This window comes from Tursiops truncatus, chromosome 1, assembly GCF_011762595.2.
Source record: "Tursiops truncatus isolate mTurTru1 chromosome 1, mTurTru1.mat.Y, whole genome shotgun sequence".
NCBI classification, from domain to species: Eukaryota; Metazoa; Chordata; class Mammalia; order Artiodactyla; family Delphinidae; genus Tursiops; species Tursiops truncatus.
Genome location: NC_047034.1, coordinates 89,437,181 through 89,461,406, shown reverse-complemented (window position 1 = coordinate 89,461,406; position 24,226 = coordinate 89,437,181). Strand labels below are relative to the sequence as shown.

General features: G+C 37.7%; 1 protein-coding gene across 7 annotated transcripts in view; it reads right to left on the bottom strand.

Annotated features, from left to right (window-relative positions):
- VAV3 (vav guanine nucleotide exchange factor 3) overlaps positions 1 to 24,226 on the bottom strand; it is a 400,412-nt gene that overhangs the window by 141,173 nt on the left and 235,013 nt on the right. For all 7 annotated transcript variants that reach the window (XM_073810192.1, XM_073810193.1, XM_073810194.1 and 4 more), the window contains 3 exons: positions 14,426 to 14,527; positions 14,020 to 14,120; positions 2,356 to 2,381 (listed from right to left, as the gene is read on the bottom strand). In XM_073810192.1, the coding sequence (XP_073666293.1) occupies positions 2,356 to 2,381; positions 14,020 to 14,120; positions 14,426 to 14,527 (229 nt within the window). The remainder of the gene's footprint in view (positions 1 to 2,355; positions 2,382 to 14,019; positions 14,121 to 14,425; positions 14,528 to 24,226) is intronic.

Here is a 24,226-nt window from a genome sequence, read left to right as displayed (position 1 = left end):
AAACATCACAGAGCTTACAAAAGGTCTTCATTTGTACTTCTGGGAAGACTCCTGAACATCATATAAGCATCTGCCTCAGAGAGTGAATATACCTTCCACAAAGTCTTGGTGGGGAGGTATGGAGTGAAAGATGTTTCTTAACATTCTTTTGCTATACTTCTCCTTTATGCTAAGCTAAAGTTTCCAAATAGGTTGGCCAGTATAAGATTTTACTATAATTATCCATCCAAAGTAGAGATTATTAGCAGAATCACACATTAAATAAAAATTACACTTTGTATAATCAGAAGTTAAGCAAGTCACTGAAGCCAGTCACTAAAATACTGATGCTGCATTTAAAAAAATCAATGTGAAAATTAATTCCTTTCAGAATAGGCTTACGTGTAATTTTTAAGAGTATAAAATGCCTGGAGAGAATTATTTTGTATCATTATTTTGTATCAGTGTGAAAATCATTAACCACTTCTTATTAGCACACTTTCTGTCTGTAAATACGCCCATTTCTCATTGCTTAAATAAAATCAAGTGAAATCATCTCGCCCAGGGCGGGGGTGGGGGGATACATGTATACCTTTATCTAAGAGGATAAAGGTAAAGTAATATTGAGTTAAACTTCAAAGCTCTACGAGGAAATCTGTCTCAATTATCTAATAACAGAGTGAGAGTAAGAGAAAGAAGGCTACTTTCCAAGATCTTCATTGACACTGCTGGAAGAATCCTTACAGTCCTGATGAAAAATCTTACCTATTGACTAAACACTAAAAACAAGTTTATGTTAATTTATTTTAGCCCTAGCAGAACTCGCATGACCTATTTTTTAAATACTATTATCCTGTTATGCATTCCCTGAGCTAGATTCTAAAGTCTAAAATATAGTCAACTGATAACACTTAAAGGGTGCATGTGAATTTCCTCACATCACATTCTTGATACCCTGTATGTACAAATTATATGCTTATGCAAAAAAGTAAAAACAGTTACCTCTCGTTTGACATCTTGCTGTACTTTTCATTATTTTTACCAACTATATAAATGCCAGCCTATTAAAAACATACTAATACTATACTACTCTTAATGAGATATAATTGTCATGTGCTAAAATAATTTGACATAGAATGTTTTTTGTCATTCTTTTACTCTGAAATTCTCAGATTACTATATTTCTGGTTCATATAACTAATCACAGACATTTTACATTTTAATTTTCTTTGCTATGATTTTTTTTGGTGGTCAGGTATTATTTTTGGTTGACGCCCAAGGTACCGGTTGCCTGTAATCTGCTATATTTTTCATTCTTTCATATTTTCTTAAAAGAGCTTTATTCTTTTTTTAAATCTTTATTAGAGTATAATTGCTTTACAATGGTATGTTAGCTTCTGCTTTATAACAAAGTGAATCAGTTATACATATACACATGTTCCCATATCTCAAGAGCTTTATTCTGAGAGGTGACAGGGATCTCGTACTTCTAAGCCATTAGACCTCAGACTCTGTGTGAAACCAAAAGGATATGTTATCAGATTTTGATTTCATCAATAAGACATGATATGAATCACATTTGTGCTCAAATGGAAAACTGGCAGAAACACGTAACCACATCCTTAGATGAAGAACCTTAGAACTTTTTAGTACTAGCGAATGTTGGGCAGTGACACTGTTTCATGATAGGGGACAGGTCTACTGACTTCCTGGGATGAGGGCCACCCTTCCTTCTGTCCTAGCAGGATCAGAGATTCATTCCAAGAGAACGCCTTCAGACGCATTAAGTTTTTATTTTTAATTACTTTTAAATTTTAATTAAAACATTAAAGTAACAAATAGGAAAACACATTTGCTGGAACAACTTTAGATGGTATAATGAGGCAGGAAGTCAGCTTGAACTTACAGTTGAGAGACTGAAAGCGATGTAGTGCATCATTTATTTGATTTATAAATTTTATAAAAGTGAATTGATTTGGTTATGTATTAAGTTTTATAAGCCTCAGGGTTTGTGGAATTCTGTAGCTGGGAACTAGGGAAAGGTACCCCCATATTAGTGCCACAACATTGCTACAATATTTATTTGAAATTTACCTGAATAAGTGAGTACCTAAGATTCTGAAATGTCCCATCTCACACACATTCTTAGATGAAATATTCACATTTTTCCTCTACCTAAGATCTTCAGATGGTATCTGAAAATTCCTCTGATTTACCCTGTGCATTTCACTCACAAGCACTTGATTGCTCACTCTAGCTGTTTTCTATCCATTTTAAAAGGCACATTTAACATTCTAGGAGTTCAAGCCTGCTTAAGTTAGCAAACAATTTGAAAAGCAAAAGTTATACAAAAAAAAATGTAAACGTTAACCTTACCTCGGATGGTTTGAGCGTCCCTTGTTCTGAAACAAATGTAAAAATTGGCATTGTCAGTTATTTTGTTTGGTTAGCAACCTTAACTTGTTCTCTGCAGCGTGGTAAAACACTACTGCTTTGTTTTCCTAACATATCTGTAATATATTTCCAGGGTCCCTCAGGCAGGGCTAGTAATTGTTTTGCAACCGGGTTCTCTTGCCTTATTGGCTTGTCAGGAAAGTGACTCATAGTACTAAATGACTTCTAGGTTATGCTTAACTTTTTCAATTGTTTATTAAGCAATTTCAATCCAACCACATAAAGGTCCTTGAAACAGGGACTTGCACTAAGTTTATGTGCAAAAGAGAAAGCTAGGTGGGAACATTTCTTTCAACACACCCAGTTTTAAGAATTAAACACAAATAATTTACAAACGTAGTACACTGACTATAACAATTGCAAACTTAACACATATAATTTGCACATGAATTTTTCTGCATTAAGGGGCTATTGCTTTTGGTTTTAATTTGGGGGGAATACAGTTTGATTTAAAGATGGAAATTTAAAAAGGACAGGATTCAATTCTAATGCTAATTTTCCTTTCATCTCAGTGTACCTGTCTGTAAATAGAAACAACAATCTCCATTACATTTCAGTTCCTGAAAATGACTAACAGTTAGGAAGGACCCTGCGATCTTCAAGTAAGTAACATGGCAGAGGGCAAAGGGTATCTCTGAAAGGAAATGCACACACTGCATGTGGAAAATGCTGGTGGTTAATATTTTGCTTCCTTTCCCCATATCCAGGAGCACCTATGCATGTTATAATTTCTCCAGACTGTGAAGGAAAACAACTCATCATTTGCACCTATGCCTATACTTTTCTCAACCAGAATGATCCTCTGAAGAAGGATCTGAGAAGAGAAGACACTGACAGAAATATCAGGAGAGAAAGGGCAGCTCTGTCAGCCTAAATGAACCTCTTATAGAGGTTCCAAGAAGCCTCACAACCAGAGTTCCAGGGGAAAAGTACCAGAACACCTTACTAGCTGTCACAGATTGTTTGACACAGGAAGACTGCCTGGGGCATGGAACAGGAGGTTTTGGGGCTTTTTGTTTTTTAAAGGACTATTCCTGATTAATGGAACTGAAGACGCATGAGCAAAAAGTCACCTTTCTGGAGAAAAGCAAAGCCTGCATTTCTTTGTCAATTTCAACCCTAACATACTAACTTTCATACGTAACTCTCTTCTACGAAGTCATTTTTACCAGGTCTGAAGTTGGCCTTTACAAAGGACAGAAAGGTATTTTCCTTTCCCTCTCTGCTAGAAATATGCAAAGTTGCAGAAGAAAGACTGCCTAAGAGAACTGGATTGGGGAGAGAATCTATGAAAGTACCATTCTGCTGGATACTGTGCCCAGACTTAGAACTCAGGTTAGGTGAACTTGGGTTCCTAACGGAACAGTTGTGATACCTGTTTCACTGGTTTGACCAGAAAGACCTATAATGCCAGAAAAGCCCTACATTACTTTCTTCTTCTACTGTTGAGTTAGAGAAAGAGGCTGAACTGGGAGTCACAATCTACAAGAAGCACCAAACAGGAGGGGAGTTTAAGTTTCCATCCAAGGAGACTGAGGAAAGCTTTGATATTTCCCCATGACCTCTAAAATGGGAAAACCTCAGATCCTTCATGGTCAGTGTTTAAAAATGAGTGTGCACCTTAATTTTAATTCAGAAGTATTTTTTTTTCCTGACTCTGCAGAGAAGTGTTCTTATGTCCTGGTGAAGTAGGTCTGTTGTAATATGCTTTAAATGTATTTTATTTTTGGCATAAAACCTATGATAGCCCACGTGGCAGTAGTTGGCACACCACGTTCCAGGAGTGCTCTGGGTTTCCTCAGGAAGAGGAAACGATGGTATCTAAGGTGATGATCTAGCTATGCAGATACTTGCACCTCTTTACCCAGAAAACAGATCTGGGAACAGAAGCCCCTCATTTACAGGCCCTTCTTACGTTGTTGCTTAGTGCAAGCCGGCCAGCTCCCGGCATGAGTGAGCACTGACCACGGAACACAAGAGGCATGAATGCGACTGGCAAAGTGAGGAATAAACTAGACTCGGCTGACCACCTTACCCAACACTCTCTCCTTCATTTCTCCCACTGGCTGTTGTCTTCTGCTTTCTTTCTTTGCATCTCATCAAGCAACTCAGCTTTCCTCATAATTCTTATTGGATGTACCTGCTCTTCACAAAGCCTCCTCTGTGTAACCCAGATAGGAAAATGGAAAATGGGCTTTGTGCTGGATGCAACTCCAGCTCTGAGGACATGAGTCCTTGATTGGGGCTTACCCTTTCCTTGCCACTACTCCCTGTCCTCAGGGCCACCACATTCCCCCACCTTCTCCACTGCCACCCAGGAAAGAGGCCTATTTCTTGCATGGACTTGGCATCGAGCAGTTCACGCTGTGATCTGCTCATGCTGGGCAAAGCAATAAATAATGGCTCTTGAAAGTCTGAGCTTTTATTTCCTCGTATTTCATGGCAAGGTTCTGTAAATATTCTGAGGATAGGGCAAAAGCCAAAGGACTAGAAATAACTCTTAGAATCTGTTCCGAGTTCAGAAATTTTTAGCCAGGCTCCTTTATTTATACTTTTGTACTTGTTCCAGGGGCCGTACCATCAGATTGATTGTCCCCGTTCCAAACACAATCTAAATTCTGATAACCATATTGACGCAACAACTTAAAACTTTCGTGAAACTAACAGTGATGAGAGAGCAGAAAACCCAACTGCAACACTGTTTCATACATTTTCAAAGTAAAATTCAGTTTTGGCTGGGAAAATAGAATAACAACCTCTTCTGATGAAGTATTCTATGGAAAAGTTGCTCTGATTTTGAAGTCTACAACACCATCCTTCATTTCCTCTTGATATACGCCCAAAACTACACTGGTGGGCACTTGGATCTCTAAAACACTCTTCGTGCGTCACAGCGCTGCATCAGGACTAGAATAATAAGGGCTGATGACTGTCAAATTTAGTTTGGCTGAATTCTGACCAAATAGAAAGCTTGCTGGTTGAGATCTGATGAAAAGGTCTCTCTCTCTTTTCTGTCTCTTTTTCTCCTGGGAACTTCCTTAGGATAGTAATTCAATTCTTCAAGTTTTCAAAAGTTTTTAATCCTCAACTTGTCTCTACCCTGCAGCCGATTTTTCAGGCTCCTATTGATCAAACTATAAAATGTTCTTACCCTTTCAAGAACCTTTCTAGGTGGTGACTCACAGGCCCTCGAGGTATTTACACCTTGCGTTCTTTCATCATGTCCCAACTGGTTCAATGTACTTCAGAGAAGTGCTGTTACTGAGGTGCTTGGAGTCTGAGCAGAACCCTATCTTCAATGCCGGCATAGGGTCAGTAGGCATATTTGTGTAAGACAAATGATTTTCACTGAGACTTTAGACTTATATCATATCATTCATTAATTAATTTTTTCTTTTGCGGTACGCGGGCCTCTCACTGCTGTGGCCTCTCCCGCTGCGGAGCACAGGTTCCGGACGCGCAGGCTCAGCGGCCATGGCTCACGGGCCTAGCCGCTCCGCGGCATGTGGGATCTTCCCGGACCGGGGCACGAACCTGTGTCCCCTGCATCGGCAGGCGGACTCTCAACCACTGTGCCACCAGGGAAGCCCTCATTAATTTTTATACATAAACTTCAGTCCTATTATATTTGTTTTCCAATACAAGCAACTCTCGATGCATACATTATCACACAATCTGCTTTGTCTCTTGTCTGAAGTTCTGTTTCTTAAGACTAAACAAATCGATGCCCATTCAGATCATTTGTCTTAAAAGGGGCCACAGAAAAGTAATTACCAGGAAAGCTTTTGAAGGTTTTTTGTCATCATGGCTAATATGCTATTTTTATGAAACATTAAAACTGAAAGACAGTTGGGCTGATCAAGTTTTGGAGGAAGTTGCACAGTGCTGTGTTCACCTCTCAGATCTACAGCAATATTTTGGAGAAAAAAAAACAAAAAACTAATACTTGGAAAGAGGCTTTGATTTCAAATCTTTTCAGGAGCTCTAACAGGAATTCAACCATATAATAGTTTTCAGTTCACTTTAATAATTATTAATATATCATTAAACTGACCCAAATAATTAAATGGAAGGAATAATAACTACCCTTGAGTAAAAAATTGTCTTGATGAGTTAAAAAAGATAACTAATTTATATAAAAGGCTTTAAATAATGTTAAATAGAACCAAAGTTATTTTTTGGTTATGAAATCAATGATCAAGCTTCAGTTTATGTAAAAGTCATGTGATAAAATGCCTAATGGTGGAAGGATGAAATAAAATTATATTCTAAAAGTTCATCTCTTATGATAAAATACTGCAATACTATTTATAAAAGAGCCATTTCAGATGCCAATTTGGGGTGCAGGTCCTAGATAACAATCTTGCAGGTTTAAACCATTAGGATACCAAGGCAACTTCCTTCCAATTAGGAGTGGCTGCAGCACCTAGGAGCAGCAGCTGGCCTAGATAAAAGAGCGATTAAACAGATAAGTAAATGGGGATCTGCTTCTATTAAATATTAGAGCAGCTGAGCAGCTGAGCTGCTCCCACTAAAGGAAAAGATGCAATAAACCGAAGTCATCTGCTCCAGCAATATTTGCCTTCCAATGTTACTTTCTTTGTTTAAAATGAGAGGATGCAAAGCAAGCTATAATATTGATCGTCAAGGTAAGAAGGGGCCAAGAGGAGTTTAGCCATATATTACAGCAGGGAAAAACCACAAATGCCCCCAAAGGTTATAGTCTAGGACTAGACCTTCATGGTGGTGTACTGGGAGAAAGAAATGCCACTCTAGAATTATATTATCTTTGCAGTGACTGGCTGAGAAAGTGTCGCATAATGGAGTTCATAACTATGCATTATTAAGGTTGGAAAGTTTTGGCAGCACACTTCAGAGTCCGTGTACATGTTGATCGCTGAGGTTGCCATGGGGAATGTGAAGAAGTCAACTCAAGTTCAGCAAAAAAGAGAGTGGAATTGCCTGCTCTTTGTATCCATGCAAATCCTCAAATGTTAAGACATAAACTAATCACCAAACCTTCAAGTTTGTGTCCAAGTTGCATAGTTTGTCTTATAAATATATATATAAAAAAACCTTAAAGGACCTTTTATAACACTTGAAATGTACATGAGTTAATAATCTGTCAGAGTCAAATATTAATAAGAATGAATTTCTTCATTCAGAAATGAACTGCATTTTTACCAAGTAATTATTATTTTGAGGATGAATGAAGACTAGACAAATTTCAGGGATATAGATCATGAAATATAAAAGGTTTCTGAACCCAGGGGAGACAACATCCAAAGAAGATGTAACTTCCACAAAAAAGAAGAGCTATTTCAAATGCTTAATGGTTAGTATTTTTACCACATTCAACACTATCAAGGATTGTATTTGGGTTGAAATATTCCTATTTAGGAAAAAGGAGTAACAATTTGAGATTAAGCACCTTGACTTTGGACTTGGTACTAAGGGATAGATACAAAAGATGAGAAACACATGCCCTACAGTGAAGGAGCATATACTCTGCAAGAGGAAATAAAAAGTGGCAGATGGAATTCCTTGGTGGTCCAGTGGTTAGGACACCTCACTTTCACTGCTGAGGGTCCGGGTTTGATCACTGGTCAGGGAACTAAGATCCCACAAGCCATGCAGCATGGCCAAAAAAATAAAGTAAAATAAAATGTTACAAACTTCCATTAAAACAAAAAAAAAGGTGATTAGAGGATGGTTATTCACAGTGCAAAACTCTTAAAAAAATAAAATAAAATAAAAAAGTGGCAGAGACAGTAGTGTTCCCCAAACAGTCCATGGGTTCCATTACTTGTCCAGCTCCCCTTACATAATTAAGTTGAGGCCACGTGACCAGTTTTAACCAATGAACTTCTGATGTTAGAAAATGGATTTGCTCACTTCCAGTCCATAGGTCTTAAGAGCAGCAAGCCCAGGAGCCATGTGTTGAATTCATAGTCACAAGATGGAACTAGCTTGGATCCCCAAGCCATCACTTAGAAGGGAAGAACCCAAAGCAAACAGGGCATGTGTGAAAATTAAACTTGTATGTGTTAAAGCCACTGGGGTTTTGGGTTTTTTAGTTACCACAACACAGCCTAACCTTGGCAAAGACATAAAACCTACATACAAACTAATCAGAGAACAATTTAATTCAGATGACTACTGGGTGGACAGGATAAGGTTAAATGATTGACAAAGAGCTTGGAGAGGAAGTAAAAGAAGGGTAGATATTGGAACTGTAGGGAGAAAAGGGAGCATATTTCAGGGAGGAGAAACACTAAGAGCCATGCAAGAATTCTAAAAATGGGACTGAATGGAAAGGGAGTAGATTTCTCCAGAAATAGAGGCATTTTTGTCATTAGGTGTTCCATGAGCCAGTTCATTTTCTTGCTACTTATTAACCTAACCCAAGTGTCCCTTGTCAAAGGCCTGATGATCAATGCTCAGGGCATGAACCTTAACTTGAATAAATACTAGAAAGGAATGCAAAGGTCTACTCAGGTTTCTATCTTTCGTTCTTAAAGTATCAGCCAGGGATTCAGATCAGGTTTTTATTCCACTTATCCCACAACCACTCGAGCTCTAGTCTCTACAAGGGTAGAACCAGAAACTGTCCAATCCCCCACAGCCTCCTGCTTCTGCTTCTAAGACTACAGTGATTTTCAGGACCCAGAAATCCTGGTACACCACAGTTCTACTCATTACTCTATTTGTCGGTCTGTCCACTCACTCATCTATCCATCATGGCTTCCCAGAGGTCAGAACATCAGTTCAGCATGATTCTTATCAGTGAGAGGCTCACCATCTAATTGAAGTTTGAACATTATTCTGTGAGGAATGGAAGGTATAGTGAACAAATAAGTGACACATCAGACTTGATTTTAATAAAGATCGTGTTGCAAATTGCATGGTGGAAATAAAATTAACAGCAGGGAGTTTGTAGCTGTCCAAACAAGAGACAATGAGCTTTTGTTTAATCTATAGCAATACCATATCAGTGGATATGGTATCTCTCTCCTAGGGAGACTTAGGAGGAGAACTAAGAAGAATAGGTAAGTGAATGAAGATAAAGGAGGCCGGTAAGTCAAGGCTGACACCCAGGTTTGGGTGAGTGTATGAATGGTAGACCTTTAACTAAGACAAGGAAGAGGAGGAAGTTGGTGGTGATGACTAATGAGGTTGGTTTTACATATGTGAAATTTGAGGTCACTGCAGGACACCTGCTAATGGATACATGAGAAGAAAATGGAAATTTGGAATCCAAAGTTCAGGAGAAAAGCCTTAAGTGGAAATGGAGTCTTATCTATCTGGGTTGCAGGTTATAGCTAATGCCCGAAAAATTAATCAGACATACAAAGGATGACCTGGGGGATGTGGTGGATGGTTAATTGTGCCAGATGGTCAAGAAAGGTCAAGTAGGGTAAGGCCTGCAATGTGATGACCAGTGGAAATGACAATTACAAGGTGGAGTGGAAGATTCTTTAGCCTTCATTTAGCTCCTGGGTTACTGTGTCATTTTGTACAACTAGTACCTCTTTGCCAACTGACTGCTCCCTTATCTATAAACCTGTCCAATGTTGAATGAAAATGCTCCACTTTCTGGAACTGTCTTCCACCCCAACTATCCAACGTTTATAACTACTTAGCCATTCCTGGTAGCCGTGGCTTTCTGGACCACAAGTGGACTTTTGACTCACACTGAGCCAATGGGAATCTCTTTTTGTCTGTTGAGAATATAGACTGTGTTAACCAACGAAGCCATAAAGCTCTGTAAAGGTGGGGTCAGTCATCTCAAATTACCGATGATTTCATTTTGTGGGGGAACCTGGATTCTATACGAATTTAAGTTTGCCTTAAACCAGTATTATTCACTTGCTTTAAATTTGGCCGTTGGGATGATTTTCCCCAAAGTCAAGTTCTCTCTCAAGTTCTCTCCTGCATACAAAAGTCCCATTCAAGTAAACTATATCTCTAGCCTCTGATATATCATGTCCTTCCTCCTGCCCTCCTTCCTTACACCCGTTTTTCTCCAGTCATATCACTCATGGAAAGTTACCTTGCTGAACTCCTGCAGGCAATTACTCTTGGATGTTGAAATAAAGAACTGTGCAAAACTTAAACCAATATTGGGAATTGGGATTCTCTATAGGATAGGTAACAGCCCATAAAGTCTAGCTTGTCCATGTCCTCAAAATACTACCTATTTTACCACATTCATAACAGACCCACCAAGCTGAAACTCACACTCTACGCATGATCACTACCTACATCAGAGTGGGAAGGGGTGATGTTGAGGAGAGGGTATCATGACTTCCAACTTTCAGAGAGTATCTTTTTGGAAGTGAGGGACAGAAGGCTACTGATAGAGCTGTAATGGAAGTTCCTCTTCGCTCTGAGGATAGATCCCTTTATTTCTAAGGGCTACCCATCAAATCTTAATCCAAAGGCAAAAAAGGGGAGCCTCCTTCATAACATTAATTAACTAACTACGAGCATTCAATGCTATCAGTCTCTTAAAAATCTTGAGCAGGAAAGGACAGAAAGAGGAGAGAGGATGAGAATGAGGACACAGCTGTGCAAAACATAAGGAGAATGGAGGACAACTAAGGATGCAAAGCAGAGAAATAATCAAGAGAGCAAGGGAATTACGTTCAAAACTCCAAGAAGCAAATTTAGCCAGAGGTTTAAAAAAACTATTTCTTGCTTTATAATGAATTAAATAAGAGTTTAGAGAACAATCCTACCTTTTGATGAATGAGTATAAGTAAGCATTATCTATAATCTGCAAAGCACTAACTGCTATTCTTATTTTCATACTCTTTCTGACTCAGTTTCCTCATCTTAAAATAAGAGGCCCTGGAGCTTAAGGTGTCTAAATTACTTCCAGCTATTAGACATTCCATGGGGAAAGGACAGGCATGGTCCCCAGAGATACCTGAATTTCTTGCAGCACATCCGAACATTTAAACCTAAAGACGTTTGGTAGTTACTAACTTAATTAAATTTAAAGTGTTTCTTGCTTTAAAAAAAACAAACAAACACAGATTAGAATTTCTCTCTCTTTCACAGAGAAAGCCAAGCACTTGATTATGTACTTGGGTTAGGTACTATGCATTCGACACATCTGGCATGTATCATCACAGCTAGTTCACAGGACTGGTCGCCAACCCAGGGGTTAAGAACAAACTCAGGAGCTGGCTTGTCTGGATTTGAATTTTAGGTCTACTGATTAAGCAACTCAGACATGTTACTTATTTCTCTGTGCCTCAATTTCTCATCATTGCTAAGATAAAAATAGCAATAATACCAACTTTACAAAAAAGTTAAGTAACTGGGGGACTTCCCTGGGGGTCCAGTGGTTAAGACTCTGTGCTGCCAATGCAGGGGACACAGGTTCAATCTCTGGTCGGGCAACTAAGATCCCACATGCCATGCAGCACAGCCAAAAGATTGAAAGAAAAAAAAAAAAGTTAAGTAACTGTGGACCAAAGTCACCCAGCTAGAAAATTGTGGAGCCTCATTCCAACCCGACCAAGACTCCAGAGCTGATAGGCTTTAATGCCTTCTCATGCTGTCTCCTTCCATAGAGCAACTCATGCACCAGAAGAAGACACTGAACCAATGACTCTGGAACAGACACTGGGAATATACCACTCTCGTATCTGGCTAGACCAGGAATTCCCAACTGTTTCCTACTGACTTGTGTGTAACGTAAAAATTTTAAGTCCTTTTAATGTCATTCTTGTCTATCACTTCAAAGTTTGGTGCTCACTAGTTTCTCTATACACATTTGCTCCACATCACAAAAACAACCAAAATGCAGATTAAAACCCATTCCTTTCAAAAACCGGCTTCTCATCATAACACCTTGGATGAAAATATTGAATTTTTATTGTGTCCAGGCACTTTGCTAGGCATAAACATTAATTCATATGATCCTCACAATAATCTTCTAAGTTCCATTTTTCAGATGAATAAATGAAATGTTTACATATTTTCCCCAAGCTCATGCAGCTAGCTAAGAGCAGAGCCAGATTTTCAATCATCTCTGCTTGACTCACAACCAATTTCCTACACTATTCCCTTTAGACTGAAAGAACCCTGCCAACTCTGGGGTCACTTTATACTCCTCAGAGACTGAAACTCATAAGACAGGGCTATGGGGGTTTATAAAAATCCATCCACCTACTGTGAGCAAGTAACATGTTAATTGTTCTCAAAGAGATTAAAGGACAGAACACATAAAGATGGAACCACAGAAATTTAAGTGATAAATTGTTTCAGGTAGGCGATTAAATAATAATAATAAATATATGTAATATTTCTTTTATATTTTATACCTTTGTAGATTGTTTCAGACCTTGAGAAACATTAGTAGGTGCTAATCTTGTCTCCTTTACCTAACAGCCCTTGAGCAAGTTGCATAAGCACGGTGACCTCCATCAGAAACTGGGAAGGGCTCTTTTGAGGACTGAACGAGTCCCTCTAGGAAAGGCCCGGCAGAGGCCCAGGCAGGGCAGGCACAGTGCAGGTGCTCAACTAATGTCGGGCTCTCTCTCCTTGCACTGCCCATGCCTGGCATCGACAATGGCTCGTGGGGCCCTGAAAATACATCTACAGAAGGAGCCGAGTGAGAGGAATGTGCTGTGATCTCAGTCCTCTAATAGGATTCACACCTTTTGTACGATTGCCTATTTTCTGAACTCAGCTCTGAAATGAGCTATTATCCTCTGTTTCACTCTTCTTCGTATTATCCAAAATAATTCAATGTCCACCTTTCCCTTTGGGAAAATCAAAGGTTGACGTGGCTACCTTCTGAACACAAGCTGTTAAAGATCCCTTTCTTCTTTTCAAAAAGTTTTACTGATTTTGAAAGGTCTTATTGATAAAACACAGAGCAACTCAGGGGAAAAGGACAAAGAGAAAGAAGAAGAAAGAGAAAGAATAAAGAGGCCAGAAAAGAAAGAGAAGGAAGAGAGCCCAAGAGGAGCAGACAGAGGCAAAAGGCTACTGAATGCATAATTGCCAACAGTTTTAGAAACTGGCTCAGGTCACAATCACGGAGCATTATTTTTAAAAACCAAGGGGAAAATATTTACACAAACTCCAAAGGATACGTGCTCTTTGTTAAATGCTGTAAAATGACAATGTATTCAATTCATGAATTAGTCTGTGTAATGTTTACCCCTGGCAGCATGAGCATTTCGGAGATGAATATTTAAGAGAAAAAAAGGAGAAATTCAAAAACCAAAGACAGAATTAAAGAACCATTTTGTTTTGCTTTGTTTGTACACCTCCATTTGTGTGTTTTGGCTGTATCTGTACAGTGTTGTTAAAAATTTAGGGGTTAGGGGTGGATGAAATGGGTGACATGGAACCTTCCAAGTCCCTCTTGAAGCCCTCAGCCTCCCAGGTATGTAGAAAAGTCACAAGAATTTCCAACAATTTCCTAATTGTGCTCATAAACGATAGTTTCAAAAGGCGATGTGTTATAATAAACATATATTATGAGTAAATTAAGCCTTAATTGTGTTTAGCAAGTTTTATGTTCTCATTAAAAGCAGAATCACAACAATAAACATGACTTACCAGCAGAATTAACTCTGCCGCAATTGTCTACTCTTCCCAAACATTCTTTGTGTGCTCTTGCACCACACTTAACACATAAATAGCCTTGATAAAATGTTCCCCTGCAAGGTAAAATTAGAGGGTGATAGGTTAAAAGGTGCCAAATTCTGCCTATAGGAAATCATTACTGCCAGAAAGCAAAACAAGAGAACACAGTGCTATGCAGTTCCCTTCAGCAGAGGGAGAGGACCTTCCTGGGTTCTGAAGGAACTGTCCAGGCACAAGGCCAAGGAAGGACCTGATGGATCCAAACTCGTAAGGCAATATCCCCACTTGAGAACATTTTGCTGGGACCTTAGCAAAGTCTGATACATTTGGCAATTATACCAGTTCCTTTAAACTGAAAACCAGGATCACACAAACTTACCTCAGGAGCATCTGGCAGACTTTGCAGGATGTAACCCGGTTGAAGGTGTGCATCTTGAACTCATGGAAATTGGAGTCTGCATAGTCTGGCCTTATGTTGGACCTATACAAAGGGAAAAAAGTAACATCCTCAAGAAAGTTTCACAACAAAACCGCAGTCTAATTCATCAACATTACATTGGGTAGAGAGGTGATTCAGTCAAACAGGCTATTAAATATGCAGTGTTTTCTAAGCCAAAGTATGCTTTGCTTTAAAATATGCACCAAAATCTGGTTGTGTCAGAACCAGCAACTTGTAAAGATTGAAGCAACCTAATCCTCCTCAGCATTGAGTGTTCCCAGGGAACTTTACAGAATGGCCATGTAGGTCAACCTGTCAGGATATTCACACTGTGTGATCGTTTCTTTTCTCTAGCCACATCACTGAAACAGAAACGAGCTGCAGGGGGCAGGAGGAAGGGGAAGAGGGTGTGCTGCATTTCCACAGGGTCCCTGTCCAAACAGGTATGTGGATTATGTAATGATCTGTAAAAGTGAATACAATTTTATAAAAAGTGTTGAAACAAAGCCTCAGTCTGATCATTAAAAACTTCCTCCTTAACAAACGGTCCACTTTCCTTGCAATCCAAAAACTAAGCAAAATTATTTTATCCTTTATATTATACACATATGCAAAAGAATACTAAGTATACTGCACAATGACATTCACTGTGTATTTACTCTGTGCCGATACTGTGATAAAAATATGATTTGTTCATTATATCTCACTTAACCTTCACACCAATCCTAACCGGTAGGCACTAATAATATCACTAGTTTACAAACAGGGAAACGGAGGCTTACATTAAAGTAAAGGAAATGGCAGAGCTGGGAACTCCAACCCAGGTCTGTGCTCTTAGCCACCAAAGCTATACTGCAAGGAGGAATTCAACAATATACACCTTCATATAATTAGATTTTCGTGTCTAATAGGCATGTTGGAAACTGTTAAGTTTAGTCATTTCCAGAGGATTTTTTTATATTATTCTTAATTTGTCCATGTCACCAAAGAAAGCAGAAAAATTAGGAAAGGATAACTTAAAAACGAATACAGATCAGAGGTACACCTAGAAAGCGAAGATGATGTTCTCTGAGATGTTACAAGCAATTTGTGAGACTGTAGGAAAAGTTTGAGATACTGATGAGCTAGGATTTCCCCTTTTATAGAACACAGCAACTCTCAACCACATTGGCGTAATGAAGCATGACACAGGCAGGCGACCAGGCATCAATCTCTGAGGTACCAGGAGAAGCCTTATGAAAAAACATTCACAAAGGCAATTGGAGTAGCAGGCAGTGTTGCAGAAGTGTCAGCAAGGTCAGCCTTCCAATCCATCTGCTGAATATGAGCGAGCTCAAAATGAAATCAAATATTAGTGCCATCTGGGATTTCTCTGCTCTGTGCTTCTGGTGACCTCACTTTTTAGGAAAATGTTCCACTGCATGCTGAAAAGCACGGCCGTTTCCATAGAGGCATTTTTTTTGTCACTGATGAAGAAGTAGAGTTCTGCTGCAGGAAGGGAAAAGGTGGGAAAAGATAATGATCTAGAAACAAAACTCTCTTCACATTGTTTAGAAAACATTTGATTCTTGAGTCCATATAGCCAGACGGGAAGGGCCATTGTCCATTTCTCTCTGAGTGTCAAGGTGATAGTCATAGAAGAATTGTCAAATAGCAGCTTCGGTCCCGGGAACTTGAAGAATTCATCACCCTGGAGTTTTAGAATAAAAGTGGGTCTCCTTCAGGCAGGAACTCAAGTAAATAGATACCAAATAGGTAAGAATTTAATTAATCTTAGAAGTCTGCCTGGGATATAGGTAGAACACCTTTCTCCTAGGGTCAACTCAAGTTGTGTGTGTGTGTGTGTGTGTGTGTGTGTGTATCATCATTTGTATTTAACACTTTCACCAACTAACTAGGAATAAGCTGACTTTTCAGAAGACAAAAGCTGAGAGGAAGATGACACTAAGAGGTTAAAAAGAAAAATCTTATATAAAGACAAAAACTCAGAAAATATTGTTAACAGTAGTTGCCGTAAGTTAAGTGAGACCTGAAGTAGTAGGGTAGAATGATAGAAAGGAACTGTTGGAAGTTTTGTTTTTTTTTTTAACTAAAACTGCATATTATTTTAAAAATTTTAAATCAAACATTAAAGAATAAAAGTTAACTCTATGACCCTGCAACTGCTATTGAGACATTATAGAATATAAAAGCATAGTTGAGGGCAGGAATCTGAAATTAGACCACCTGGGCTTAAATCCTAACTTGCAAATCACTAGCAGGGTGACCTTGGGCAGGTTAGTAAGTATAAAACAGGAATACTAATAAAATCAAACTTGTAAAGGAAGGTAATTTATATAAAGTGCTTAGAACTTTGCCTAACCCAGAGTTGGTATTCAGTGAGTCTTGGCTCTAATTTATAAATTGCTGATTCCAAATCCACATTAATAATGATGTGATCAGGATCATGCTTTATGAGTGGTGAAGAGTCCCTTGATAGTCTTGGGAATTTCTAGAGGGTCCCCATTCTCCTGGGAATTTCATTGCAGGAAGGTTGTTGTATGTTCAGTGTCCTTGGGACCAGGAATCCATACATAATGATTTAAGCACAATAAGAAATGGGGTTACTCAGGAGAGGACACATATGCAAAAAGCCCAGGGAATTAGATGAAGTCATATGAAGCACCAACTAAAGAGAAGAGAGACATCAATACACATGGAGATGCAAAAGTCAAACACAGTAAGTTGGCTAGATGGGAAGAGCTAGAAAGGCAGGTTGAAGGAGAAGAGGATAAAGAAACATCAGGTTTATAGATTTGGTAACACAAGGACAAAAATGATCAAAAGTAGAGTTTATTGCACACCTCTAATGTACCAGGCACATTAATTGACTCTTCATATATTTTTTCACATTTACTTCTCATAATAAACCTATAAGGTAGAGTCATTCATTCACTTCATATTTATTGAGCACCTACCATATACATAGGCCGTGAAGCAGGAACAGAAAGAAGAGCCCTTTAGCTGGAGCCTGGTGGGTGAAGAGGGGCAATGTAGGAGATGTGTAAGAGAGGTTGGCAGGGCCAAGGAAAGAGTTGATCTTACATAGGGATTGACCTCACATTTAGTTGACAAAAAAAAAAAAAATCTCTGGGGCTACTATGTAGAGAATTCCTTGAAGTGCAGCAAGAGTGGACATAGCAAGACCAATTATGGGGTTGAGTTGCCTGCAGATGAGAACTGAAGATCCAATATAAGTCAGCTCACTTGCTTGGTCATGCAGCTATACAGAAAGGATTCCATTTTCATAACCTGCTTTGATATACTACAGTTTACTTATGAGAACGTGAGTGGAATCTCATAGATTCCATTTCTTTTGCTTCACATAGGGCCCATTATTAATACAATTAATCAGTCAATCAAATATGTATAGAGCGAGGCACGTTGATCCTCTTAAGTCTCCTTATAACTACATGTTCTCCTCCAATTGCCCCCTCTTGTCACCTGGTTCCATGTGGGAGCCAAGATAAGGACTACACAGCTCGGCTCAGCCTAGGCATCCTCTTCATCCTGCAGATCTGCATTCCAACCGTTCCTCAAGCATCTCAAACGCAGCACATGCAACACTCAACTCCATACCTTTCCTAACATACTTGATTCTTTTTTTAAAAAATAGAAACCCTTGTGTCGAGGGCTGATTTTCAATAGATGACAGCAATGGAGCTGCTATGTATGAAACCCTGAAGCAACATATCTGATTCTAATCAAATTCTGATTTCAATCCATCACCATTCACCCCATCTTCCAGCCGAGAAACTCAAGAGTCATGATGAATTTTTCCCTTTCCCTGAAACCTTCCTACATATTCATTCTCTCTTAACCTCTCATGTTCCAATTTCTCCTTCCCTGACACTGTGACCAATTTCTATTGATTCAACCTTAAAAATACCTCCTCTAAAATGCAAGTTCCATTCTCTCTTCTCACTACCTAATTCAAGCCCTCAATCTCTCCTAACTAAATTGTGACAATGAACTTCTTAATTATTCCATCTCCTACTTTCTCTGCCTATTTAAGGCCATCTTCCATACTATTCCCAGAATCACCTTTAAAAATGAAAATATGATATGTCACTCACTCCTTTGAATATGTCCACTGGTTCCTATTGCCTACAGGGATAAAGTTAAAACTTCTAGCAATGGCATGCAAAGTGTATTAAGCTATAGCTTTATCTACCTCTCACCTGCCTCTTCTTTCCCAAAGACTCACAAGCCATACACTATAGACACACAGACCTTCTCACATTTCTCAAGCATATTCTTCTCATCTATAACCCTCGGTTTTGTAGTCCATTCATTCTAAATGTTTCCCCTAACTTACAACTGTTAATTTACCTAGTTACTCATTTAGGACCAGATTAAAAAATGTGACTCCTTTGATAATATCTTATTTGAGTCTGCATGATAAAGATAGTGATTATCATATCATCTAGATTTCCAAAGTACTTTTTCAGCCTTCTAGTGTAATACTACATTGTATTATAACCACTTACCATCTGCTTCCAACAACCAGAAAGCTGTTCTATGCTGTTTATGTTTATATTACCATGACCTAGCTCAGTGTTTCATATCTAATATATATTAAGTTGATATTATTGAATAAATAAATTAATTAACAAATATCCCTATCTATATACTAAGTATTCTTCTACTTAGAGGGAAAAGGACTGAAAAAAGAAAAAGCATAGTCATCACACCCTCAGAAAGTTGTCCACTGAATTAGAGAAACAAAAACAACCATGAAATAACGAAAATTTATAATTGAGGAGCAAAGAAATAAAGAGGGGAGATCAGTTAGTGGTTACATTAGTTAGAGAAAGTCAGTGGTATTTAGTAGATAAAGGAAAGGGGGAAAGTGATATAAGTTTTGGGGGAAAACAAGACTGAAAGTTCACAAGTGAATATCAAGTGTTCATAGAACAATGGACAGATCAGGGCATCATCTGTGACAGTGTGATGGTTAATTTTAAGTGTCAACTTGACTGGTCCATGGGTTGCCCAAATTTTTGGTCAAACATCATCCTGGGTGTTTCTATGAAGGTATTTTTGGATGAAATTACACTTAAATCTGAGACTGAGTAAAGCAGATTGCCCTCCCTAATGTGAGTGGGGCTCATCCAATCAGTTGAAGGCCCAAATAAAATTAAAAGGCTGACCCTCCCTCAAGTGAGAGAGAATTCTTTCTGCCTGACCACCTTCGAACTGGGACATAGACTCTTTTTGCCTTCAGACTCAAACTGAAACAGTGGCTTTGCCTGGGTCTCAAGTCTTCAGGTCGAAGGACAAAACCACACCATCAGCTCTTCTGGTTCTCAGGCCTTTGAACTCATATGGACTATGCCTTTGGCTCTCCTGAGTCTCAGCTTACTGACTCACCCTAGAGATCTTGGGACTTACCAACCTCCCTAAGTGCATGACAATTCCTTATGACATATAATACACACACACATATACATACACAAACATACACACACACACACACACACACACACACACACATATATATATATATATATATATATATATATATATATATATATATATATACACACACCTTATTTGATCTGTTTCTCTGAAGAAACCTGTTACAGAGATACTAGGAAATAATGTTAGGCAGGATTAGTGGGGCCAATTACCAAAGGAAGGTGTGGGAGCAACACCTAAGTTCAAATTTGTCAGCCTCCATAACATTTTCCTTGACACCCCAATGCCAACTTAATATGAATGACCTAGGCTTTCATTAACTTTGTACAACCCCTAAAAGAAATCACCACATAGCATTAAAAGTGCTTGTTTACATGTCCATCTCACTGCTGGCCTATGTGGTGATTGAGGGCAGGGGGCATGACTTCTCCTTTTTAACTTGGCTCACCTTTACAGCTATCAAACATTCGACTAGGAAAATAAGCTGCTAGACATTTATGGTTGATGGAAATCAGAAAAACATGCTTTTACTATAGCATTTACTTTACTTATTTTCAGAAGGCTGCTTTTGCCACATTATCAGATGGAAATTTGGATGGAGTACAAGAGAGATAAAGATATTTTTACTATGCCAAAAAAATTTTATCTCCCATATAAAAGCTGAAGAAAAACAATGATTAACTGAATTTCAATTAAATGTTGTAATTTATGTTTATTTACCTACATCCTCTCTTCCTTGTGAGAATATTTAATCTTTTTACAAGAACTAGAATGCAACTCATAGATACAAATATATTTCAGTAGTATGACAGGAGTTAGTTATAGTTATAGTCAGCTATTATTTTAAAAATTTATATATTTAAGATTAACATTCTTCTCAATTTTAACTATAAACTGATATCTTTTAGTAATATAGTTTTAGAACACAGGAAGCAAATATTAGCAAAATAAAATAATGTACAATGATCATGACTAATTAGAGTGGAAGATGAGAATCAATTTATGACATCATATTATCTCATGCCCTGTCAATATTACCAACATTCAAATATTCAGTTCATATCTGGGTGCCCACTCCAACAGGAAAAAAAAAATCACCATTATGGGCACTGTGACAATTATGCAAAACACAAAATAGTTTATTTCATCATACTGCATTAAAAGTTAGGTGAGAGAGCTGGCAGCATAAGTTGGTGCTTTGAAAAATACTTGTCTGAATGCAGCAGGCTTTTTTTTGCACCAAAAATACACAGAAAAGTAAAAATATATACACACATAGCTGTATGTGTAAATATTGCTGAAATTCAGAAAATATACATTTTGACAAACACATGCTGGGCATAAAATTACAGTTAACTGTCCCATAAGAAAATGCTGAGCAATCTTAATTTTTCTATGTATTATTCTATTAAATTATTTTATCTTCTATGACATCACAAGATGATGCATCTCACCTTGCATCCTTCTACTAACCTCTATTACTTAAAAGGCAGTAAATTACTATAAGCAATAATACTTAATTTTGTTTTCCAGAGCAAGAATTAAAACCCATTTAAAATAATATGGATACTCTATTACCTTAGGGATACTTAGTTATATCATGTCTCACTTAAAATAAATTTTTTTAGGGATTTCCCTCATGGTCCAGTGGTACAGAATCTGCCTTCCAATGCAGGGGATGTGGGTTCAATCCCTGTTCAGGGAACTAAGATCCCACATGCCACAGGGCCACTAAACCCACATGCCACAGCTACTGAGCTCGCGTGCCTCAACAAGAGAGCCCGCATGCCGCAAACTACAGAGGCCACACACCCTGGAGCCTACGTGCCATGACTAGAGAGAGAGAGCCTGCACACCACAACTAGAGAGAAGCCCGTGTGCTACAACTAGATAGAAGCCCGTGCACCGCAATGAAGAGCTCACACACCGCAATGAAAGATCCTACGTGCCTCAACGACGATCCCACATGCCTCTACTAAGACCTGACACAGCCCCACCCGCCAAAAATATAAAACAAAATAAATTTAAAAGTTTTCTGAATTTTAAAAAATTTTCTATGTATTATATATATGTGTATATATGTGTGTATATATATATATATATATATATAACAATTTCTCAGATTAATAAAGAACCAAAGAAAATGGATCATCTCAAAGGATGTCAAAAAAAGACATAAAATAAAATGTATCATGTGCTTCTGATGAAACTCTAAGTGAACTAGATGTTAGACTAGATGTTAAGGGATGTTTTCATAACACGATAAAGAATATTAAGCTAAAGACAACTGAAAACATATTTAAAACACTATTACAATCATGTTAAAGTTTCCTGAAGTCAACTATACTACTCGACATTTTTCTGGAAGAGCTGATCAATATAATATGACAAGAAAAATAAACGTGAGAGATAAATATTGTTAAAAAGTACACAGAATTATCCTTTGGAGGTGACATTATGAAGACTACTAGGAAAAGCCAAGAGAAGAAACTTAAAACTAATGAAACTAATAAGAGAAAAAGACATATCAGGTGGTGTCTGGAGAAATCCATCTGTAAGCTTCCAACGTTCTCCATCAGTAAAATGCAGTAACACGTGTGTAGTGTTTTTACCCAGCAAGATTCCTTGAGACTCATGGCTCAAGGATTTTTGGGGGGTTGGTTACACAGGCAAGATCAGCCACAATCATTAAAAACTCTCAGAAGGAAAGTAGGTGCCCATCATAAACCATTGTATTATTATTATTTTTTTTAATTTAGGCAGGCTAGCACAATGAAATTCAGTACCCCTGGCACACCAAATAACCTTACCACTTAGTACCATAGGGAAAGGGAACATTTCAAAACCCAAGTTCCCAGATGCCAATCAAGGTCTAAGCCTGAAAGCAGACTTTGCTAAAGATAGCAAACTCAAGCCTGCCATGTTAACTCTTTCCTGAACAAAAATGTGTAAGAAAAATCATAGCATGAAATGTTCAGGTTCTGGATGAATAAAATTTTAAAATTAACTGAGGGAAATAAAAAACATTCAAGTAAATAAAAGCTACATACCAAATTCCTGAATAAGAAGCTTGCATATTTTATTAAAAATACACTGTCTTTCCTCAAGTTAATTTATAAATTTAAAACGATTCCTTCCTCCCAAACCAACACATAGACACACACACAAACACAAATATACAATAAGAATTTTTTGAACTTGGCAAATGATTATAAAATTCAAGTGGAAGAATAAATATGTGAGAATAGTTGGAAAAGTTTTAAAACTATGATGAATTATTATAGGGGGTACGTGGTAAGCCATCATAACCTAAGAGATACTAAAATGTCTTCTAAAGCTAGCATTATTAAATCTGTATGGGGCCGATAACAAAACAAACAAAGATCAATAATAAAGCCCTCAAGGGGATCACACATGTGCAAAAACTCAGTATGCAATTTTTGTGGCAGTTTGTTCATTTATTTTTCCATTCAAAGAAAAAAAAACCTTAATATCTAATACCAGGCAGTGGGATATAATGATAAGCAAAAACAAGTAAAGTCCCTGCCTGTTTGGTGCTGGTAGGGAAAATAAATATCTAAATAACTCTATAAACAATTGTGAAACTGCAGGAGTGACAACTGTCACAAAGAAAGATTGTATTATGAAAACTTACAATTTGGAATGTGACCTTATCTAACAATTATCACAGAAGGCTTTCCTACAGAAACAATGCTTGAGCTGACATCTAAAGATGATCAAGAATTCAGGTGATGAAAACGAAGAATGTTCCAGACAGAGGAAAGATAACAGATTATAAATACATTTTAGAAAGTACACTTCCAGTTTTTTGAAAATGTTAGGAAAGGACATTTCTATCACCCATTTTATAACAAAATTAAAATTTAGGTAATTAAAGATTTATATTATTTATTTGATATATATGTATTACATACCTGTGATGGGCCATGAATACTGCCAGCAATAAGGAATAATAAGATGGACAAAACCACTGCCCTCATGGAGCTTATTTAAATGTCAAATTTATCTATAAATCTATATTTAAATGTAAAATTTAGAGAGAAACCTGAAATTCGTTTTAAGCAAAAAACAAAAACATAAAAGTACTTGAAGAAAATACTGATGACTACTTACATAATCTTTAAAGGTAAAAAATAAAGATAGCTAGATTTATTTATTTGTAAAACCCCAAATTTTTCCTTGAATCAAAACCAGTAAAAATGAAAAGGAAAAGCAGGAAAATATCTGTAATTTTCATGATAAAAGATTAACGTCCTTGCA